This window comes from Panthera pardus, unplaced genomic scaffold (assembly GCF_024362965.1).
Source record: "Panthera pardus isolate Hobbes unplaced genomic scaffold, ASM2436296v1 HiC_scaffold_7, whole genome shotgun sequence".
Lineage (NCBI taxonomy): Eukaryota > Metazoa > Chordata > Mammalia > Carnivora > Felidae > Panthera > Panthera pardus.
The window spans coordinates 13,442,487-13,467,481 of NW_026527002.1; the positions used below are offsets into that span (position 1 = coordinate 13,442,487).

The 24,995-nt window shown below is 37.9% G+C and overlaps 1 protein-coding gene across 1 annotated transcript in view; it reads left to right on the forward strand.

Moving 5' to 3' along the window:
- Positions 1 to 24,995, forward strand: part of NKAIN3 (sodium/potassium transporting ATPase interacting 3) — a 606,086-nt gene that overhangs the window by 302,940 nt on the left and 278,151 nt on the right. Inside the window, exons 2-3 of the mRNA XM_019421258.2 lie at positions 11,919 to 12,056; positions 22,775 to 22,855. Coding sequence (XP_019276803.2) covers positions 11,919 to 12,056; positions 22,775 to 22,855 — 219 coding nt within the window. The remainder of the gene's footprint in view (positions 1 to 11,918; positions 12,057 to 22,774; positions 22,856 to 24,995) is intronic.

Genomic DNA, 24,995 nt, shown 5'->3' on the forward strand with positions numbered 1-24,995 from the left:
TTCTGGAAAGGTTTGTGCAAGAAGGTTTGTGAGAAGTCCCAATAAAGCTAGTTCAAGGAACAACTTAAATAATCACACTTGGCATTAAGGAAAATACTCTTCCTCCTGCTAGCATCCACAGTTCCACCACATCTAGCTACATAAATACTAATGGTCAATGAGCCACTGGAGAAGATACTAAAAGTCAAGTAACAGAAAAAGAATGTGATATATTAAACTTGATTTGACGTTATTCATTTCACTAAATGATTGGTTTCTGCATTCACTGGAATAACCTTGCCATCTACCCCTACCAAAGATAATACAAAACTATGCAGAAATTATGAAGCCCTTAACATTATTACTGTCTTTATTGGATGAACCAAATCATAAGCAGGCCATTTCTAGAATTCTTGACTCCACTGAAGTTTGCGTACATCCTAAGGCTTAGTTACCTGTCTACAGACACGTAGAAACTTCTCTGGAATAGCACCTGCTTTAGCATAGTGGTAAATCTCCAAGAACTCTGTGACCTGACTCTATGAAATAGAATCGTGATATAAATGCTACTGATCATTTTTTTAGAGCCATGAAAGAACATTCACAAATTATAGCTTGAAATATATAGCTTGAAAGGTCATAAGTTGGCCTAGGCCAGCCAGGTCTGTGGGCATACAACTTGGACATTTTCACCTCCAAGCATGAAAAGTCCTCTGGGACTTGAGTAACTGTGAGATTTCAGAGCAAAGGAACCAAGGATGATGGTGGTAGCATGGAGAGCTACCTGGACTCTCCAGACAGAAAGAAAAAGTCTAATAGCTCAAGACTTACTTGAAATGGCCTGAGATATATCAATTTAGCTAATGGGAATGCTAATTGGAGCTTTTAAATTCCCACTTTAAGGAAATATTTGATCCTTCACGGTTATAAAATACTGACTGCATGAATCTCTAAGCTAGAAGTTATACAGAAGAGAATATCAGTCGTACAGTATGCTTTAATTTCACAGTCTTTTGTGAAACTATGATTTGATCAAATGCTTTCTTATGATTCTGCCAACATGAAAAACCCTGTTTTGATCTTTTTTTATCGTGTCTGACTCCAGTGAGCAGGGGAAAAGTCCAAGGGGGAATGAGTGAAAAGCCAGCTCACTTTTCTTACTGGGAAGTTGAATCTCCAAGGGTATTCACTCCTTAGGAATGAACATTCTTTTTAAAAAAAATTTTTAATGTTTATTTATTTTTGAGAGGGAGACAGAGAACAAACAGGGGAAGGGCAGAGAGAGAGAAAGAGACACAGAATCTGAAGCAGGCTCCAGGCTCTGAGCTGTCAGCACAGAGCCTGATGCAGGGCTCGAACTCATGAACTGTGAGATCATGACCTGAGGTGAAGACAGATGCTTAACCAACTGAGCCATGCAGGCACCCCAAGAATGAACATTCTTACCCAGCTTTTGTTTGGGCAGAGGCTTATTGTGTAGACCCAGACTAGGGAAATGCCCAGGGAAATGTTTGGTCACCTGGCGTTTTTACAGCTTTTTAATTAAGTATAAATTAATTTTTATAATTAGTAATAATTATGAACAGTTAAGCCAAATACCATGTGTATCATTAAACATAATATATGGATCAATAAGAAAGTTATTGTATTTTAAAAGTGCTCCTATTTGTCTCTGTCTTCATTGTTTGGACATAAAATAAGGGAGTAGAAATACTTCTTGAGCTGTTGGTGTGTGTGGTTAATGTGGGTTGCAGTTAATGATTCATAGATTTATAGGGAATATTCCCACCTTGGAGCCTGGTAAAGGGAAATGCCTGACCCTGCATAAAGAATTTTAAAGCACACTCTATTCCCTTTGCCATACACACAGAAATATGGTTTATATGGTCGAATCCCACTTACGTTTTGTTCCATAACCATAAAGAAGACTTTCAGACTTTCTACAATTTGATTCTGAAAGTTACAATCCAGTAAGCAACATTTACATTATAGTGAGTATGGAATATTTTTCATGCAGGCCCAGGTACGATCTAGGGTTACATTTCTTTCCTATAGTTCCAATGTTCCCATCCTTCTGCCACTCAAGGAGAATGTTTCAATGGCTTCTTCATATTTACATTCAAAATAACTCCCCATTCTAATTTCATTGGTTCTTTGCATCGCTGATTTGGTCTTCTATCCTCCAATGCGTTGGCTATTGTTGATAGTACTGCTATAAACATTGGAGTGCATGTGCCCCTTCGAAACAGCACACCTGTATCCCATGGATAAATGCCTAGTAGTGCAGTTGCTGGGTCGTAGGGTAGTTCTATTTTTAATTTTTTTGAGGAATCTCCATACTGTTTTCCAGAGTGGCTACACCAGTTTGCCTTCCCACCAACAATGTAAAAGAGATCCTCTTTCTCCTCATCCTCACCAACATCTGTTGTTGCCTGAGTTGTTAATGTTAGCCATTCTAACAGGTGAGAGGTGGTATCTCATTGTGGTTTTGATTTGTATTTCCCTGATGATGAGTGATGTTGAGCATTTTTTCATGTGTCAGTTGGCCATCTGGATGTCTTCTTTGGAGAAGTATCTCTTCATGTCTTTTGCCCATTTCTTAACTCGATTATTTGGTTTTCTGGGTGTTGAGTTTGATAAGTTCTTTATAGACTGATACTATATACTGTATACTTATATACTAACCCTTTATCTGATATGTCGTTTGTAAATATCTTCTCCCATTCTGTCGGTTGCCTTTTAGTTTTCCTGATTGTTTCCTTTGCTGTGCAGAAGCCTTTTATTTTGATGAGGTCCCAATAGTTCACTTTGCTTTTGTTTCCCTTGCCTCCTGAGACGTGTGGAATAAGAAGTTGCTGTGTCTGAGGTCAAAGAGGTTTTTGCCTGCTTTCTCCTCTAGGATTTTGATAGTTTCCTTTAGGTCTTTCATCCATTTTGAATTTATTTTTGTGTATGGTGTAAGAAAGTAGTCCAGATTCATTCTTCTGCATGTCGCTGTCCAGTTTTCCCAATACCATTTGCTGAAGAGACGGTCTTTATTCCATTGGATATTCTTTTCTGCTTTGTCAAAGATTAGTTGGCCATACGTTTGTGGGTCCATTTCTGGGCTTTCTATTCTGTTACATTGATCTGAGTGTCTGTTCTTGTGCCAGTACCATACTGTCTTGCTGATTACAGCTTTGTAATACAGCTTGAAGTCCGTGATTGTGATGCCTCCAGCTTTGGTTTTCTTTTTCAAGATTGCTTTGGCTATCCAGGGTCTTTTCTGGTTCCATACAAATTTTAGGATTGTTTGTTCTAGCTCTGTGAAGAATGCTGGTGTTATTTTGGTAGGTATTGCATTGAATATGTAAATTGCTTTGGGTAGTATTGACATTTTAACAATATTTGTTCTTTTTATCCAGGAGCATGGAATATTTTTCTATTGTTTTGTGTCTTCTTCAATTTCTTTCATAAGCTTTCTCTAGTTTTCACTGTGTAGATTTTTCACCTCTTTGGTTAGAATTATTCCTATATATTTTATGGTTTTTGGTGCAATTGTAAATGGGATCGATTCCTTGATTTCTCTTTCTGTTGCTTCATTATTGGTGTATAGGAATGCAACCAATTTCTGTGCATTGATTTTATATCCTGCAACTTCGCTGAATTCATGGATCAGTTCTAGCAGTTTTTTGGTGGCATCTTTTTATAGTGTATCAGGTCAACTGCGAAGAGTGAAAGTTTGATCTCCTCCTGGCTGATTTGGAGCCTTTTATTTCTTTGTGTTGTCTGATTGCTGAGGCTAACACTTCCAATACTGTGTTGAGTAACAGTGGCAAGAATGGACATCCCTGTCTTGTTCCTGACCCTAGGGGAAAACTCTCAGTTTTTCCCCATTGAGGATGAAATTACCATTGGGTGTTTCACATATGGCTTTTGTGATCTGAAGGTATGATCCTTCTATCCCTACTTTCTTGAGGGTTTTTATCAAGAAAGGATGCTGTGTTTTGTCAAATGCTTTCTCTGAATCTTTTGAGAGGATCATGTGGTTCTTGTCCTTTCTTTTATTGATGTGATGAATCACGTTAATTGTTTTGCAGATATTGACCCAGGCCTGCATCCCAGGTATAAATCCCACTTGGTTGTGGTGAATAATTTTTTTAATGTATTGTTGGATCCGGTTGGCTAATATCTTGTTGAGGATTTTTGCATCCATGTTCATCAGGGAAATTGGTCTATAGTTCTCCTTTTTAGTGTGGTCTTTGTCTGGTATTGGAATCAAGATAAAGCTGACTTCATAAAGGAGTTTGGAAGTTTTTCTTCCATTTCTATTTTTTGGAACAGCTTCAAGACAGTATATGTTAACTCTTCTTTAAATGTTTGGTAGAATTCCCCTGGAAAGCCATCTGGTCCTGGATTCTTGTTTTTGGGAGATTTTTGATTACTAATTCGAGTTCTTTACTGGCCTGTTCAAATTTTCTATTTCTTCCTGTTTCGGTTTGGTAGTTTATATGTTCCTAAGAATTTGTCCATTTCTTCCATATGCCCATTTTATTGGCATATAATTGCTCATAATATTCTCTTATTATTGTTTGTATTTCTGCTGTGTTGGTTGTGATCTCTCCTCTTTCATTCTTGATTTTATTTATTTGGGTCCTTTTCTTTTTCTTTTTGATCAAACTGGCTAGGGGTTTATCAATTGTGTTAATTCTTTCAAAGAACCAGCTTCTGGTTTCATTGATCTGTTCTACTGTTTTTTTGGTTTTGATAGCATTGATTTCTGTTCTAATCTTTATTATTTCCTGTCTTCTGCTGGTTTTGGGTTTTATTTGCTATTCCTTTTATAGCTCTTTAAGGTATAAGGTTAGGTTGTCTACCTGAGAACTTTCTCCCTTCTTAGGAAGTCCTGGATTGCTATATAACTTCCCTCTTATGACCAACTTTGCTGCGTCTCAGAGGTTTGGGGCTGTCGTGTTTTCATTTTCTTTGGCTTCCATGTACTTTTTAATTTCCTCTTTAACTTCTTGGTTAGCCCATTCATTCTTTAGTCGGATGGTCTTTAGTCTCCAAGTATTTGTTATATTTTCACATTTTTTCTTGTAGTTGATTTCAAGTTTAATACCATTGTGATCTGAAAATATGCACTGTATGATCTTTTTGTACCTGCTGAGGGCTGATTTGTGTCCCAGTATGTGATCTATTCTGGGGAACGTTCCATGTGCACTGGAGAAGAATGTGTATTCTGCTGCTTTAGGATGAAATGATCTGAATATATCTGTTAAGTGCATCTGGTCCAGTGTGTCATTCAAAGCCATTGTTTCCTTGTTGATTTTCTGTTTATATGATCTGTCCATTGCTATAAGTAGGGTGTTGAAGCCTCCTACTATTATGGTATTATTATCAATGAGTTTGTGTTTGTGATTAATTGATTTATATATTTCAGTACTTCACATTTGGAGCATAAATGTTTACAATAGTTAGATTAAGGGATAGACCCCTTAATTATGATATAATGCCCTTCTTCATGTCTTGTTACAGTCTTTATTTGAAAGTTTAGATTGTCTGATATAAGAATGGCTACTCTAGCTTTCTTTTGGTGACCATTAACATGATAGATGGTTCTCCATGCCCTTACTTTCAATCTGAAGGTGTCTTTAGGTATAAAGTGGGTCTCTTGGAAACAGAATATAGATGGATTTTGTTTTCTTATCCAATCTTTTGATTGGAGCCTTTAGTCCACTGACGTTTAGAGTGAGTACTGAAAAATATGAATTTATTGTCATTAAGTTGACTGTGGAGTTGGAGTTTCTGGTGGTATTCTCTGGTCCTTTCTAGTCTTTGTTGCTTTTGGTCTTTTTTTTTCCCTTGTCTTTTCTCCCCTCAGAGAGTCCCCCTTAAAATTTCTTGCAGGGCTGGCCACAAACTTCTTTTATTTTTGTTTGGAAAACTTTTTATCTCTCCTTCTATTTTGAATGACAAACTTGCTGGATAAAGAATTCTTGGCTGCATATTTTTCCAATTTAGCACAATGAATATGTCCTGCCACTCCTTTCTGGCCTGCCAAGTTTCTGTGGATAAGTCTGTTGAAACCTGATCTGCCTTCAGTTGTAGGTTAAGGACTTTTTTTCCCTTGCTGCTTTCATGATTCTTTCCTTGCCTGAGTATTTTGTGAATTTGACTATGATATGCCTTGTTGATGGTCAGTTTTATTGAATCTACTAGGAGTCCTCTGTGATTCCTGGATATTGATGTCTATGTCTTTCCCCAGGTTAGGAAAGTTTTCCACTATAATTTGCTCATGTAACCATTCTACCCCTTTTTTTTCTCTCTTCATCTTCTGGGACCCCTATGATTCTGATATTGTTCCTTTTTAATGAGTCACTGATTTCTCTAATTCTTAAATCGTTCTCTTTTGCCTTAGTCTCCCTCTTTTTTTCTGCTTCATTGTTCTCCATAAGTTTGTCCTCCATATCGCTGATTTGCTGCTTTGTTTCATCCATTCTTCCTGCCATGGCAGCCATTTGAGATTGCAACTCAGTTATAGCATTTTTTATTTCATCCTGACTCGCTTTTACCTTCTTTATCTCTGCAGAAAGGGCTTCTAATCTATTTTCAACCCCAGCTAGTATTCTTGTTATTGTGATTCTAAATTCTGGTTCAAACATCTTGCTTGTGTGTGTGTTGATTAAGTCCCTGGCTGTCATTTCTTCCTGTTCTTTCTTTTGGGGTGAATTCCTTCATTTCATCATTTTGAAGGAAGAAAAGGAATTATTAAGGTAGAAAAATTGAAATTAAAAAATTAAAAACAACACACACAAAATCAAATAAAGATGCTAGATCCTAGGTGTGTTTTGGTCCAGTTGTTGAAAGAAGCTTGATAGATTAGAGAAAAAAGGGAAAGATTAAAAAAGGAAAAAAAAGGAAAATATGAATACAATGAAATAGAATACAATGAAATGATGGAAGTAAAATAGAATTTGAAAAAATTTACACAAAAGTATAAAATATAGTAGAAAAAATAAAGAAAAATATTTTTAGTAAAAATGGAAAATAAAAATAAATGTTATCTCTTTAGGTATTCAAGAATAAGAAAAGAAAAGGAAAAGAAAAGAAGTTGAATAGATGGCCCAGTGAACACACTGAACTATGATCGAAATTCCATCAGTTTCCCTAGAAGTCAAACTATGAAGCACTTTGTCATCTGTAAACTAAGCAGGTGGAGAGACTTGTGGTGTTCCTGAAGAGCGAGTTTGGCCCAGTTGGGTGGGGCTTAGTGTAGCAGCTCCGTTCTCCACTAGATGGCACTGCTTAGCTTACAGAGGTGGATTGTTGTGGCACATGTAGATGTGTATGTTTATGTGTGGGAGAGGTCAAAATGGCATCACCCAGCTACCCAGTCTCTAGTATCAGAATTCTGTGCTCTCCCCTACCAGCAGTCGTGCACCCCTCCTTTGTCTCTGGCTTCCATCCACTCCCCACTTTTACATTGTCCGCAACCAAGCCATCAGGTTGCCAGGCGGCACCTCCTTCCTGAGTTTTACCTCAGATGGGGCTGTGCTTCCCATCCCTCACTTCTGAGGGACTGCAGCTTTGACACATTCAGACCTTCTGGGGGAGGGTCTCATCGAGCAATGGCCAGGTGCTGCTCCCAACCCCCAGGAATGTTCACAGGACTCTGCTGCTGCTGATGCCAAGAGACTGTGGCTGGGTATCAGCCCACCCCAGAAAAAGTTCATGCAATTGTGTAGCAGCAGCGTTTCAGGGATTATGAGAAATCACAACACACATCTGGCACCAGGCTTCCCACTTAACATCCTTATTCCAGCACCAGTGAATGTGGTTGTTCTTCAGGGTCCGCTGGGACCTTTGCCTGTGGGGTGGCTGCACAACCCCTACCAAATGTTCTCCCAGCAGGGGAACTGCCTCTCCCCGTGTGGCCCTTGGATCCCTCAGACCTTGCTTTCTGCTCCTGGAGATTTGCCCTTCCTATCAGAGCACTGCCAGGTATCGAGCTGCAGAGTTTCAGACTCTGAAAACACCCTGCTTATAGAGTCTTGATGGAATTTAAACCCTCTCCTTTCTCCTTTTTCCCTTTTTTTGTTCAGTCCCTTGCATACACTTTCTTTTCTCTCCAGCTGTTTTCAGGCAGTGGGGGGATGCTTTCCTGTACTCTCCCCCACACCCCCAACTCCTTCTTCATCCTCTCTCCACAAGCAAAAACAGCTTCCTGCCCTCTGCGGCTTCTCTCTCCCCCAGTTCACTTCTCTGCACCATGTACCTGCCGAGTCCTATAGTTCAGGTTGTGCAGATTGTTGTGTTCATTCTCAGATCAGTTTTCTAGGTGTGCAGGATGGTTAATGTTGATCTGGCTGTATTTCATGGATACAAGACACACAAAAAAAACTTCCATTCCATTTCACCACTTGACCCCTCCTCCTGCTTCCAGTTGTTTTAAATTTTTTTAACATATATTTATTTTTGAGAGAGAGACAGACAGAGTTTGAGCAGGGGAGGGGCAGAGAGAGAGAGAGAGACAGAATCTGAAGCAGGCTCCAGGCTCTGAGCTGTCAACACGGAATCTGACGCAGGGATCAAACTCACGAACCATGAAATCATGACCTGTGCTGAAGTTGGGTGCTTAACCAACTGAGCCACCCAGGTGCCCCCCCACAGTTGTTTTAAACTGATGACTGGTTGGTTTTTGCTTTCTCTGGAGTGTCTTATTGCTCTTATATCTTCTTGAATTCTATACATGTATTTAAACCTCAAATTCTTCAGATGTCTCAGTCATTCTCTTCTTTGCTAGGGCATCTTTGCAAATACCCTCTTTGAGCCTTCCATTCTTCAGTGCTCATCAGGGCTGGGCGCTTTCCTTTCCTGCTCACTGAAACATTTGATCACTTCCTTTCAGTGTCTTTCTGAATCATAACCACTGTTTTCTAGGTGTCATATGCAGTGGTGTGCAGGTAATATTTAACAGTAGATTCTCCTAACTAACAAAACTCTTGATTTTTAGCATTTCCCAATGTCCATGTTGTATATATTGCCATAATGGTTGATGTCGGGTTCCCAGCTTGAGGTCACTGACCATGCATTTGGGAAGAGATTCACCCGATCTGCACTCCCAGGCCTGCTCCATTGATGAGAACTATTTTGACAGAGATATTTCTAAAATAAACTCATTCTCTCTGAGCTAACAAAGCAACCTGGATCTCATTTAATTTCACTTAGTGGCCCTGGGTCATTATTATTAATGTCAAGCTCTAAGGCAGCAAGAGGTGTCTCTAGAGATTATGACATTTAGAGAGAAGATAGTTGCCTATAAACTAAATGACAAAATGGCTTAACATGGAAATTAGATAAAATAATTAAGGAAAAAATGCAGTGGTGTTTTGTTTATTTTTGAAGGGCTTTTTGTTGTTAGTTGACTTTTTAATTTTTTTATTATTATTTTTTTAACGTTTATTTGTGAGAGACAGAGCACAAGCAGGGGAGGGGCAGAGAGAGAGGGAGACACAGAATCTGAAGCAGGCTCCTGGCTCTGAGCTGTCAGCACAGAGCCCGACACGGGGCTTGAACCCATGAATCATGAGATCATGACCTGAGCTGACATCAGACACTTAACTGACTGCATCACCCAGGCGCCCTGTTGGTTGACTTTTTTAAATACAACACAGTTGGCCCTTGAACAACACAGGGGTCAGGAACTCCAACCCCCTACACAGTTGAAAAAATCCAAATACAACTTTCGACTCACCTGAATTTAACTACCAATAGCCTACTGTTGACTGAAAGCCTTACAATAACATAAACTATCAATCAGCACGTATCTGGTATGTTTTATGCACTCTAGAGAAAGAAAATGTTTTTAAGAAAATCATAAGAGAAAATGCATTTACAGTACCATACTGTACTTATCAAAAAGAATCCTCACGTAAGAACCTGTGCATTTCAAACCCTGTTCATTAACAGTCAGTTACTGAAACCTAGGTTTCATGGTTTGTATAGCTGTTATAGCTGCCTCTCTTTTAATCCTTGGTGTGATCCCCTCCTTGTTTAGTTTTTCTTTTCTTTTCTTTTTTTTTTTTTTTTTGCTGAACTTTTGTGTTCCTATTTCAAGCCACCATGAATCCATTTCTAAGTAAGTTATCCGAAAATAAATATTAATAGATATAGTGTCTCCACTGAAGAATGCAGATTTTCTAATATTTAAGCGCAGATTTCCTAATAAGTGGTGTTAATGCGGCTTCTCCTTCATTATATGTGTTTTCTTTAATATCATAAAAGAGAATGCTATCCATGCAGCTTCTGACAGAAAAGAAAATGGATTTTTCTCTGTTTGAAAAGTTCACTTTAAAGGTTTTTGTGATGCGCGACAGCTTTAAAATAGGGTTGCTTTTCAGAATAAATTGCCTGCAGCTGCTCTTCAGGGTTTCTTTTTTATCTGAGCACATCCATCCCGTTTGGACATAAAAAAACTGCATATTTACATCACTGATGGGCCAATAAATAAAATGCTGCGTTTTTAGGGGAAGGTTCCAGGGAACTAATTAGAGTCACAAGCAGACAAACAGGGTATTAAAAACACGGTTCTACTTCTTACCTTGCTGTGATTATTTTGTGTTTTAGCCATTTCTGTGCATCTTCCCATTCATGAGAGCAGGGGATAGTGACAGATCACTTGATGATCAGGAAATACCCATGAAATGAATGTGGTTCTGGTGTGGTTGTCTTTAGGCATTTGCTCATTTCTCTTCTCCTCCACAGCTTGCTGAAGGTGAATTTTAACCAAGGTAAATTCAGCTTACTGGATGGAGGACATTTCTTTATGTCCAAGGAAATTAAAGCTATTCAGGCATACACCTGCCACATAACTAGAAAAATACCTAGGGTACCATTTTGATTTCAAATCTGCGGTTTCTAGGGCCATCAACATAACCAATTGTTGGATCATTTTATTAAAATTACTACTTTATCAAAGTAAATCTAGAAAAATGTCTGAAACGTATAAAATTAGTGCCCAAACGCAGCAGGTAGAACTATAAAAGTTTTAGATATAAAATACAATAAATATCATTTTTATATGATAATGACATTTTTGGTATTCACTAGACTATATGAAATTCATCTGTTTCATAAATCATACACAAATTATTTAAGTGTATATTTTATTACATTGTGTAATTGTTTAAAATGTAATTGTGTATAATGCAGATGTAATAAACCGTAGCATGTCTATGATTGTAATGGTCCTGTAATTTTTATTTCCATATTCAAAAAGGGTTTTACCTAATCTAAGATGAATTTCCATGTAGGTATATGATGGTAATAAATATGATTCAAAGGAACGATTTAACTTAGTTTTACATGGGAGCCTTGAGCCCAGAGCTAAATAAATGAGAAAGCTTCATTTTGAAAAAGTGGTTAGTCATTATCATGAATGACAGACTAATGAAAGCAAAGAAACCAAACAGATTTGGTAATTTATGTTTCTTAAAGGAAGCCAGGGGTGAGTAGGAGACTTTGGGTTTTGTATTTTTCCCCCAAATCATACCAGTTCTAGCATTCAAGCTTGTAGCTATTTTTCCAAGTGTGTTATACTAAACCAATCATTTTACTTAAAAAAATCAAGAACTGATATCATAGAATATGATATTCTAAAATATCTGCCTGGATCTTCTACTACAGAAAATGATGTAAGGAATATATGTTGAGCTCTCCAGATAGGTTTAAACTTTATTTTTACTTGAAGTCATAATCCTCTTAGTTATCTTAGTACATTTTCTGAGAGAAGTTGCATAAAATAGGACATGAAATGGGTGTCACAACGGTAGTGATGATGACGTCCGTATGTGTGATTGAAACCAAATATGCAGACTTTTCTAGCTGTGTGATACATATTAAAATGGTGTGATTCTGCTTGGGTTAGAAGCTAATGGATTCTCTTTGCTTTATTTTAGCTCTCAGCGTTAGAGAGGCAAATCTTTGACTTCCTTGGCTTCCAGTGGGCACCAATTCTTGGAAATTTTCTACATATAATAGTCGTCATATTGGGTTTGTTTGGAACCATTCAGTACAGACCTCGATATATCGTGGTGGTAAGTCGTCTTTTTATCATAATAAATGCTTGTAGTAAATGCTACAAATTTATAAATGCTTGTAATAAATGCTACAAAATTACTAACAGAAGATTATATTACATTAGATTAGATTCATCAAAAATGAATAAACATTAAAAATAAAAAGATATTTTAAAACAGGGTTTGGATAGAGTAGGAAGTCTGTCTGTGATCCGGATGGCATGATGAGATATAAATGTGCATTAACTGTCATTCCTGGGACATATGTCACTAACCCGAAAAAGCAGACTTACCTAGCCATAACTGTTTACCATCTGATAACAATAATATCATTTAATTTTAGTTGATTTAGGATCTAGGACATTGTAAATGTTATTCAGTATTCAATACTCATCCCTGATGTATTTAATACTTTATGTCACTGAACACTTCTCCATTTTGTTATGATAAATTTGAAATGTTAATTCCATACTCCCTACTATACCAAATACGGTCAGCACACCCTCCTTTGTAGGACAGTTTAAGGAAGTGTATGCTTTGTACCACAGTGGAATGGAAATTATTCACAGTAATTAGTTTTGTATGAAAAGAAGGCAGTATTTTAGGCTACATATATAAGTTTGTGAGCAATAATAAGCATATATAAGTGATTGTAACTAGGAATAACATATCTAAAATGCTCGTTGAACCTGAATAAATAACAGTGTTCAGTAGGACTGGTGAGTATTTTCTTGCAATGCAGTGACATTGCCTTACTAGAAGAAAGACCATAGACTTAAACATATGCCGTCTTTCAATTTTTATTTAATCTATGGAAAAAATAAAGCTACACATTTTTCTGTGAGTGCATTAATTCTCTATTTTTAATCTCAAAATTGGCTTTTTGCACCTTTCACCATATCAAGGTGAATGTAGCTGGCCCACAGCCGACACTCTGCACTCAACATGGCTGCCCCGGGGATATTAGGAGCATTTGATATCACTAAACCAGCTGCAGGGACCAAACAATGTCTGCTTTACTTTTCTTTCTGTATAATCTGCTAGAAGGGTATCTCATGAAGATAGTATAAAGGGTATCTCATGAAGATAGTATAAAACACTTCAGTGTGCATAATATCAAACTATTATATTGGATTCTATCTTCCAGTTTGTTGCCACAAACACAGCACTTGTACTCAATACACACTTTTTATTTTATGATATTTTATTTATGATAATAGTGAAGCCCACAATCCTCGATGGCTGTGAAACCAGTGTCCTCTCTGGAATGAAGCTGTTGGTACACATTAATGGCATTATCTAGTCCTATTGATTGTACCCTGTAAATACTAGCTCCATTCGTCACACAGCTACTGCCTTGGATGAGGCCTCTGCTTTCTCTTTCCGGAATAGGGACTTCCTGCTTGCTTTCAGCCTTCCTACCTTCCAGTGTGTCCTTTGCACTTTTCCTAAATCACTGGCTTAAAACTCTTTGATAACTCTTAGCAGGATAAAATCTAAGAATATCCTTGGCTGACCACATGACCAAGCACTGATCCCACAATCAATGTGTCCTCTCTCCTCTCCTTTCCTGCTCCCTTCTTCCCTACCTTCTTTTTTTTTTCTTTTAAGTTTTATTTATTTAAGTCATCTCCACACCCCACAGGAGGGCGCAAACTCACAACCCCAAGATCAAGAGTCACTTGCTCTTCTGATTGAGCCAGCGAGGTACCCCACTTCCCTTCTTTCTTAACTTCCTTTCTCCTTTATTTAATTAGCTTATTTATTCAAACTCTATTTATTGGGTCTCTGCCATGCGTTTGGCATTGTATTAAGTATGGGCTACGTTGGTGATCAAATACGGACACATGTATTCTCTGCCATCTTGGGTACTTACCTTACATATTATCAAATAATCATCCAGGTAAATGGTAAATTGCAACTGTGACCAGTGTTACAAAGGAGCACACTGTGCCATGAGATGTATAATGGGGAAATGGGCTCTGCAGAAGTCACTGGGGAGCTGAGATCTGCAATGTGTGAATTCACCAGGGAAGAGGAAGACCGAAGTGTTGTGGGCAGAAGGCACTGCAGGGCACGTAGTAGGATGTCAATAGCAGTAGTTCCCATTCACTCGTTAAACATTAATTGCGGCCCTACTAGACTTTGCTAGGGCTGGATACATAGAGAAGAAAGTAAACTACAGCATCCCTGCTCTCCAGGAACTCGTTATGCAAAGAATGGGGAGGCACCGGGTCCAGGGGTCTCTGGAGGTGATGAAGGGTCCTTGAATGAGTCATGAGAAGGATGATGGGGTTGAGCACTAGCCCCATCACAGGTGAAAGAGCAGAGAGTTTGTGCATTTCAGTGCCATGCACCCTGCTCCTACCTGCTTCTCCAGCCTCTCACCCAGGTAGCCCTGCTTGTGTTTGAGCTCCAGCTACAGCAACATTTTCTGTCTCTGGAGCACACTTCCCTCCTTCCAGGCACTTTAATAGTTAATCACTACTGTTGTGTGTCTTGAACATGGTTTACAATTCGTTCACATTTATGTCTTCCTAATAGGCAGCGTTCTTTGAGAATATGGAATGTAATAGATGCTCAATAAATACTCATTGTTTTTCCCATGTAGTTCCTTACTCATTCAGAGTCCATTCATGTTAGAACTGGCATCACTTCTTTCTCTGGTATCTTTTCTTTGCTTCCCTCTCTCCCAACTCCCTCTTGTGCATAGAAAGAGACAGATTTAGATCTTTAAGAATCTTCAAGATGGGAATGCAAGCTGGTGCAGCCACTCTGTAAAACAGTATGGAGGTTCCTCAAAAAACTAAAAATGGAACTACCCTACGACCCAGCAATTGCACCTCTAGGCATTTATCCATGGGATACAGGTGTGCTGTTTCGAAGGGACACGTGCACCCCAATGTTTATAGCAGCACTATCAACAATAGCCAAAGTATGGAAAGAGCCCAAATGTCCATCAGTGGATGAATGGATAAAGAAGATATGGTATAGGGGCACCTGGGTGGCTCAGTCGGTTAAGCGTCTGACTTTGGCTCAGGTCATGATCTCACGGTCCGTGAGTTCAAGCCCCGCGTAGGGCTCTGTGCTGACAGCTCAGAGCCTGGAGCCTGCTTCCGATTCTGTGTCTCCCTCTCTCTCTGCCCCTCCCCCGTTCATGCTCTGTCTCTCTCTGTCTCAAAAGTAAATAAACGTTAAAAAAAAAAAAAAAGAAGATGTGGTATATATATACAATGGAGTATTACTTGGCAGTCATATGAAATGCTGCCATTTGCAACTACGAGGATGGAACTGGAGGGTATTATGCTAAGTGAAATTAGTCAAAGAAAGACAAATATAATATGACTTCACTCATATGAGGACTTTAAGAGACAAAACCGATGAACATAAGGGAAGGGAAACAAAAATAATATAAAAACAGGGAGGAGGACAAAACAGAAGAGACTCATAAATATGGAGAACAAACTGAGGGTTGCTGGAGGGGTTGAGGGAGGGGGGGATGGGCTAAATGGGTAAGGGGCACTAAGGAATCTACTCCTGAAATCATTGTTGCACTATATGCTAACTAATTTGGATGTAAATTAAAAAAATAAAAAATTAAATTAAAATATAAAAAAAATAAAAAAAGAATCTTCCAAGAAAAACAATCCATGTTTTTGCTTGTGTTGTTTTTCTCTTTTAATGCATATGCCAATCAAATTTCTATGATTTTTGTTGTTGTTGATGTTGTTGTTGTTGTTGTTGTTGTTGTTGTTGTTGTCGCCGTCTTAGGAGAGAAAGAAAGTAATGAATTGGTGGGAAAGCCTTCTGTGCCAAAGATATCATTGGATTTAATTTTCACACATATCCTATGGGCATCTATTAGCATCCCTAATTTTACAGACAAGAAAAGAGTCAAGGAAGGTTAAGTGACCTACCCCAGGAACCCACATAGTAAGTGGCAGAAGTGAATGTGTATCTGCCTCACCTCTGTTATAGTTAGGTTTGTGAAGTTGCTTTATCATGATCATCATGATGCTTTGCTTTGCTTCACCACCATATTCCAGATGATATGATGCCATTGTCAGTATAAATTTTGACATTGAAACTGATCCTGCCCTACCACCTCAGCTGATCGCAGAATATTGTTACCTGTGTGGGATTCCAGATTACCTCTTGTTCTAACATGGGTATAAATCGTCCATTTGGAAGAAGTGCCTGAAGAATCGTCAATCCAGGGTGACTGGGTGGTTCTGACTCTTGGTTGTGGCTCTGGTCACGATCTCACAGTGTGTGAGTCAGGTCCCACATTGGGCTCTGCACGGGCAGGGTGGAGCCCGCTTGTGATTCTCTCTCTCCCTCTGCCCCTCCCTTGCTTGTGCTCTCTCTCTGTCTCTCAAAATAAATATATAAACAATTTTTAAAAAGGAATCATTAATCCACAAACATAGAAACTCTGTTCAAAAAAAAGTGCCTTCAATGGGAAGATCATATTTTTACTGGGAGGGTGGCTACGCCATGTTATCTTCATTACGCCACAGGCGATTCGTCCCCGATTTGTTCCCATGAATGCTTTGATTTGAATCTACCACCAGTGGTCTGGGATTAATTCTAGTCTGAAAAAGCCAGAAAATAAATCTGGCATATGTCACAGAGGTACACAGGTGTGTCTCGAGAGGCCCCAACTTTTCAGCGGAAGTGAGAGGAATCCTGGATCAGAAATTCACACACATTTTTCACTCAGCAGGGAAAGAGTTTTTGATTGTGGGAGATTTTCTCTCAAACTCACCTGCAGTATTCTTAGTATTAGCCCCCTTTATTGGCCAAAACAAACACCAGTAATGCCAACTAAGTTTAATCCATTTCAAACTAAAATTTTTGGAACGCTGAAACACAGATGGTAAGTTACTACCATTTCTGACATCAAAGAATCAAAGAATTTAAAGAATTGAAAGAATTAATCATGCTTATGAAAATGGTTATGGTTGGGGCGCCTGGGTGGCTCAGTCGGTTAAGCGTCTGACTTCAGCTCAGGTCACGATCTCGCGGTCCGTGAGTTCGAGCCCCGCGTCGGGCTCTGGGCTGATGGCTCAGAGCCTGGAGCTTGCTTCCGATTCTGTGTCTCCCTCTCTCTCTGCCCCTCCCCCGTTCATGCTGTGTCTCTCTCTCTGTCTCAAAAATAAATAAAAATGTTAAAAAAAAATTTTAAAAAAAGAAAATGGTTATGGTCAAGGACCATGCAAAACAAACTCTCCAACGTCTATAGGCAAACTTCTAACTTCCACAAATGGAACTCAAAACTCATAAAAACTGCTCCTTTGCTTATGCCCCACTCCCCCACCTCGCGCCAGCCATGCTTAATGATTGTGTTTTCCAAAGACCACATGCTGTTTCTTGCCTCCTCTGTTTGCACATTCTGTACTTTCTACCTGGAATGCCCTAGTCCCCTTACCCTCTTGGAAAACTCTAAATAGTGCTTCCACCGAATGGTCACCTCTTAGGAGCCTTGCCTGAGCATCCCACTCTGTGATAAATGCCTCCTCCTGTGCTCTCATGGATCCTGGTGACACTTCCCACCCTTGTACACTGCACAGCTACAACCCTTGCTTCCAGGCCCATCTTATTCCATTCAACAGTGTTCTCCTGGCATGCCCATTGTTCCTATCCATTGCTGTGCTCTAGGTCTATCCTGGTATACATGAGGCTTTAAAGATGCTTAATAGTTGGGGCACCTGGGTAGCTCAGTTGGTTAAGCATCCAACTCTCGCTTTCTGCTCTGGTCATGATGCCATGGCCTGGGATCGAGCCCTGTGTCAGGCTCCTCTCTCTCTATGGGGTACCTGGGTGGGTCAGTCGATTGAGAATTTGATGTAAGCTCAGATCATGATCTCACAGCTCGTGAGTTCAAGCCCCACATCGGGCTCTGTGCTGACAGCATGGAGCCTGGAGCCTGCTTCGGATTCTGTGTGTCTCTCTCTGTCTGCCCCTCCAGGGCTCATGCTCTCTCTCAAAAATAAACATCAAAAACAGAAGTTCTCTTCCTTTCTCCCTCTGCCCTTCCCTGCTCTCACTCTCTCTCTTTCTAAATATTTTTTAAATATGTTTAATACTGTAATGAACAATTAATAAATGAATCAAAAGTTATTACATGAAATTATTTCATAGGATGGACTTGACGTTGATTTCTTATCTCAGAACACACCAACAAATAGTTCAATAAGAGAAACTGTCCTTTCCTGCCTTGTTGATCTCAATCTGAGCTTAGCTGAGGATTTACATGATTAAATGATATATGCTGCTCTGCCTGCACCTACCATTAGCTGACTTACTCCTCATCTTATTTTTTCTCTAAGAAATATAATGTTATGGACTCCTGCCACTGTATTTGAGGAAGCTCCAAAGCAAGGTGTGGTATCTATCTATCTATCTATCTATCTATCTATCATCTATCTCTATATATCTATATCTATATCTATATCTATATCTATATCTATATCTATATCTGTATCTATGTATCTATATATAATTAGTGGATACCAAGGTCAGTTGTAGGGTTTGAATGTACCTTTTGTGTTTCTTTGACCCTAGACAATGAAGCAGAAAGCATATTGTTCTGGAATCAGCTGAGAGTGTTAATTTTCTGGGGCGCCTGGGTGACTCAGTCACTTAAGCATCTGACTCTTGATTTCAGCTCAGGTCATGACCTCAAGGGTTCACGAGGGTTCAAGCCCTGTATCGGGCTCTGCGCTCCCAGTGCGGAGCCTGCTTGGTATTCTCTCTCCTCTCTCTCTGCACTTCCCCTGTGCATGCTCTCTCTCTCTGTCTCTCAAAGTAAATAAATAAATAAACATTAAAAAAAAGAGTGTCAATTTTCCTTTTAGTTGGTCCTATATTAAATCTCCTCCACCAATCTCCTCCACTATGAAGCCTTGGGACATTTATTTCCATTATTTGTACCACAGTTAACTTCATATGTAAAAGTCTGACTCAGGTTGTCTTTAAGAATTACATTATGTAATGTATGCGACTTGCTTAACATAACCTAACACAGAGTAAGTGCTTAGTAAATGATTAAGCTGTTAATATATCTTTTTTTTCTTTCTTTTTTTTTCTTTTTTGGCTTTCACTCTGCTTTTTTAGCCATTAAAATGAAGGGAAAGCACATAACTCTCTTAAAGTTCTTCTGGAGATGAATACTAAACTCTAGAAAGTGTTAGAGCAATGAGTTCACAAGAAACCTTTTTTAAAAAAATTATTAGTCTAACATATTGTACATAATACTGTATCTGATAGATACACATGTGAATGAATGAATAAATGACCTTTCTGTCAATTGGAAAACAAGCTCAGGAAGTAAAAATAACTTATGTCATAAACTAATTGCTCAATGAGGAAGAAATAGGCTGCAAGACTTCCAAATTCATTTCAAGCAAAAAACACTGAAATATCTTTGTAAAACCTTGAAATATCCAGGCTACTACTTAGAATAGATGGACATTTTTTTCGCCTTACAGTCTTTGAATATGTAAATTAGGATTTAAAATATATGTACTCTGGGGCGCCTGGGTGGCTCAGTGGGTTAAACATCTGACTTCGACTCAGGTCATGATCTCGCGGTTCACGAGTCCAAGCCTCACATCGGGCTCTGTTTTAACAGCTCAGAGCCTGGATCCTGCTTCAGATTCTGTGTCTCCCTCTCTCTCTGCCCATCCCTACTTGTACTCTGTCTCTCTCAAAAATAAACCAAACGTTAAAAAAATTTTTTTAATATATGCAGTGAACATAAGCAAAGTACAACAAATAAATAGGTAGATAGATAATTATACAGAGTAATTTTTTATATATTGGGAAGTGGTTTTCTATACTGCAAGTATATGTGTCTGGATATGAGAATATGGGCATACTTCCTGATAACCAAAAGGGATTTCTTGAAAATGGAGTCTTATCTTTTTTTTATTCCTGTTTGCATTGATTGTAAATAAAATAACCCATGTCAAAAAGAATACATATGTTGTCCTAATACTTCCTGCCTAGGTAAATGCCTATGGATACGTTTGTATTGCTAGAAACTTCTTTCTCTTTATCTCCATGTACGGACTTGCATCTCCAGTGCACGTTGAGATATGTAGTTTTCATCTCATAACAGTCCAACGTTCAGTCATACAAATAATCTTTGTTGTCAACAAACCAATATATTAGAAGAAAGACGCTTACAATATTGTTTTCAAAAACCATGAACTTCGTATCACATGTAACACATCAGTTGCAAAATACAAAAGAAATTGTTATTCAAAAATATTGCCAGTGGCCTCATTATATAAATGAAATACATTTTTCGAAAACCGATAATTTGGTGAACTGGTCATTTTATAAGTTGCAAAATTTGGTGAAGTGTTAACTTGCAAATTATTCTGTAGTCCTTTTCCTAAAACCCTTCTGAAATGAAGCCTATCATGTAATACTTAAGCATCTCAGCTCTGGAGTCAGACTGTGAGAGTTCCTCTCCCAATTATGACACTAAGTAGGTGATCAAAAGATTACTCTCTTCCTCGGTTTAGTGTGATGACTGAATAACGTGACCTGTATCAAGTGCTTAGCGTAGCACCAGGAACATAGAAAGTGCTTAACACAGTACCAGGAACATAGAAAGCAGCAGAATAATAACTCATGTTATTGTTTAGGGAATTTAGCAGCAGACACTTGGAGCCTACTCAGCCTGGTAATTTTATCTTTGAGAGTTCACAAATGACATCAGTGGTACAACTTGTGAGAGGTCCTGAATACACTTCTGTCACTGAGTTTGTGCCGTGATGTTAAAGTAGATCGGTTTTATTATGCATTCGTTATAACTATGGGTGGATTGTCTTTTCTAAAAGAATACTTACGGGCTTAAGTTTGCCTTCCTAATAATTAAGAATCGTATGGTTTTGCAGTTAATTTTGTTTATTTCCTTATGTTAGCCTTACTTTCTTTTATGCCCTTTCCTTAACCTTCGTATCATTGGCTTTTTTCTCATGACTTAGTGGTTTGCACTGCTCTCTCATTCTAATTGACTCATAATTAGATTAATTTAGAATGAAAAATGTAGATACCAGTCACCATCTTAAATTAGCAACAGCTTTGAAATTTGTTATGGTTATTGTGACTTGATCAGTTTGCAAAAAATATACATTGAGGATGAAGTTTAGCTATTTTCAATAGTCATGGAACTATTTTTGTGATTTTTAAAAGTGTATTTCAATGTACTTGGCACATTGTTAAAACTGTCTAAAGTCATTCATACTGGAAGACTTTATTAACAGAAGATATTGTCAGCATCAACAATATCTACAAATGCTAAAAGCCCCACTATATATTTTAATTTGTGTTAATATTTGAACATACTTGCCACCTTCTCTAAATTTTCAGTGATTTTGGACCCCTTAACTCATAATTATAATTGTATTATTCTTAAAACAAACAAACAAACAAACAAAAAAACCTCCTCTCCAGAAAGAAAAAAAGATGTATGCGATGTGACATCAAATGTATCCAATTAGAAAGCTACACAACTACGTGAGATTATTTAGAAAGCCCTTTAAAAATCATAAATGACAGACACAAAATATAAATTAAATTTTGCAAGTAGTGACAGGCTTCTGATAAGGTTTCTAATAGGAGCATGGCTATTTTACACAGTGTTTAATCTTCATAATTTTGTTACTTGACACAGCATAGAATAAGTTACTTAGGTGATTTCAATATTTATTTTCATTTGACAATAGCATGGGATGATTAAAATCACTGTAGAAAGCAATAATTTAATCAGTATGTCGACTGAAGGAATTAACAATGTATAGGCTTTTGTGGTAAAGTAAAATGAATGAGAAAAGCATTGTGTTGTGTTCCCACGGTAAATTCCATCCTCAGTCATCCAAGCTAATTCTATGTCAATTCTAGATTTCAGTTTCTTCATCAGTAACCCGGTGGTTTGTACCCTAAGACCCTCTGCACTGATGAGTCTTGATCTAAGGCTACCTTAATTCAGACTCACCAGTACTCTCAGGGAAGGCATTTCTTAATACATAATACATTAATAAAACCAATTAGTCAGTAAGGCAAGCGTGTTTAGAGTTTGTTGGATGTGATTGGAAGGTATTTTCCTATTATGGAAATCTGTTGTTTATTTGCTCATTCTTAACCATATTTATTAATTTGGGGGTTTTTTAAAAATATTTTAACGGTCGTATTTAACATAATTGTGTTGGAGGCACAGACGCGCTACTCATACTAAAATAGTTCAACAGGAAAGTGTGTTCATTTTACTCCCTACATCCATTTTCAAACATGCTCTTCATTCAGGGGTATGTAAGTGCTGAGTTTTGACTAACATTCCTAAAAATTTGACAGGTTAATATTATAACTAAAAGATAGATAGATAACCCACAGAAAATTTGCATAATTGTATTCCCTGGAAAAGCTAATACTCAGAAAACAGCAATCAAGTCAGCTCTTGGATTTAACTTTATCTGCAGGCCAGCAGAGCACTTTAAAAATAAATCTAGCCTTATTGGCATCTACTGAAAGCCGTAGAAACTATTGGATTTTTAATTTCCAGATCTTAGGGGACCTCATAAGGAGTAGTCTTTTCTGAGCACGCCCTGCTTCTTCCCAGAAGACTTAGACTTATTGACATTTTTATTATTGATTTATTTAGTATACATGCCTTTCATCTCTATATTTTTTTCTCTTTCTCCCCCTGCCCCCCTTCTCTCTAGTACACAGTATGGACTGCCCTCTGGGTCACCTGGAATGTGTTCATTATCTGCTTTTATTTGGAAGTAGGTGGGCTCTCTAAGGTAAGTTTATCGTGCTTTTAAAGTACACTTTAAAAAGAGAACACTAATAAATAATTATTATGACCATATATATGTATATGTATATCTATATATCAAGAGAGAGAGAGAAATCTAAGTAACATTACAAATGGAATACTAATCAAAAATCAGTTTGGATACTGATCAGGAAAGAGTGATCTTAGAAGCGCGTTAATTTAATGAAACTCCACAACTGTAGCTTTCTGGTTTGGTCTGTTAAGCTGTGGTAGAACCCAGCTTCTAGTGTATCCTCATGTCCTGTTGAAAAAGGCCTAATGTCATGGTGACAAAAGCCCCAAATGTTAATTGAACAATGTTTTTGAACATTCTTGCATTTAAAGTGGAAAGGGGGGATTGATGAAAATGTTGATGTAACAGATATGAATAGCAAGCTGCTATCTTTGCTTGAATATTGATTGTGGGGGAAAAAAAAGTTTGACAAAGGCTAAAATCCTTACATGTCAAGTGGAGGATACATTTCCTAACTAGTAAACACATCTTGAAATTCTGGTTAAGTAGAAGAGAGCTGTCTCGATGCAACATGATACCAATGTTTTTTCTGTATACAACTAGCGTCAATCGAGCACACATTTTTCACTGACTCCTACAGAAACATCTTTTGATTGCCATCCAAATGGAAGAGCATCTTGGGTGAAGCTTCTAGCTGTGTTTCTCAAACATGTGTTTCATAAACCAGAACAATTTTTACTTGTAGAAATCATAGAGAGGAAATGTAACCGTATAATTACAAAAAGAATGAGAAAGCTGTATTTTTTTTCAATTTCTCATTATCAACTCTATTAACTTGTTCTATTATATCATAGTTTGAAATCTTATGAATAACATAATGGTCTTCTACTAGCATTTGTGGTTTTAGATCTTAGAAAATTTGCACTGACCAGCAGACTCTTAAAGTTGTCAGGCTCCACTGAAGATCCATATGGTAACAAAGAATTTTGTTACCCTGAAGGGTTTTCCCCCTGGAACCTCCAGAAGTGGTTAGTCTTTATTCTACATACACTGTGATAACCTTATAATTAGAACTTGTCATCATTTTCTCACATTGGCAAATGTATTCGGGAGCCAGAAGTGACATTTCTAATACTGACTTTTATACAAATGCACAAGCATCTACCTTTAATATTTGTGCCATTAATCACATTTTACCTCTAATTTTTAAGACAGAAAAAAGTATTTAAATCAGTGCCCAGTTATCTTCTATAGCATGCAGATTATAATTTTAAAATGCAAATTTTATGAATATAATAATTGTGAATAATAAGGTAAGCATAGCATTTTTCCAACCATGGCATTTTGTATCTTATAATTTGGTCTATTTAAATCATTAGCGGGTAGTAATTCTCTTCTATTTGCTTCCATATAAACTGATTTTTGAGGGGAAAAAATAGACCAGAAATGTGTCTTATGGAATTGGCATCATGATGTGCTAAAAGAAACCTGAATTTAAAATCCTAAGTCTTTCATTCAACTCTTGTCTTTAACAATTATTAACTATGGGCCCTTTGGCAAATCATTTAACCATGCTAAGTCTCTGTCACACATAAAAATAGGACCAGCTCTGCCAATTGAGCATTGTTTTAAGCTCATCATTTATGGTAACCCAGGTAAGCTTCAAAACAACGCTATGAATTGATAAAAAGATAATAATATTAGTACCTGTTGGTTCCATACAAGTGTGTTTTCGCTCCTCTGTTCAAGGTTACTTTTGTGAACTGCTTTTTGTGACTGCGTTTCTAATATCAGTATGCCTGTCAGGGTTTTTTTCTTTCTCATTTCTTCGGGTGCAAGGTTAAAAGCGATGTATGTACTAGTCCCGGTCACTCATTTTATTACCCATTCAAATGGCGTTAGGCAGTCAACCAAGTATCCTAGGTCGTTACAAGGATAGATGACTCCAAAACGAACATCCTAAAGATTTTCTGTTGTTCTCTTTCTATTAACTGCCTCAAAGGCTGGTAACATTTCCCTAGTTAGCCACAGTTTAGCCTCCGTTGCAATCTGTAGGACATCTATCCTGAAAAATATTAAGGACCCTTGAGAAACGCGAGCACCACTGCTACCCTTCCAGATTGGACTCCAGTTTTTATAAGAAATTTCTTGT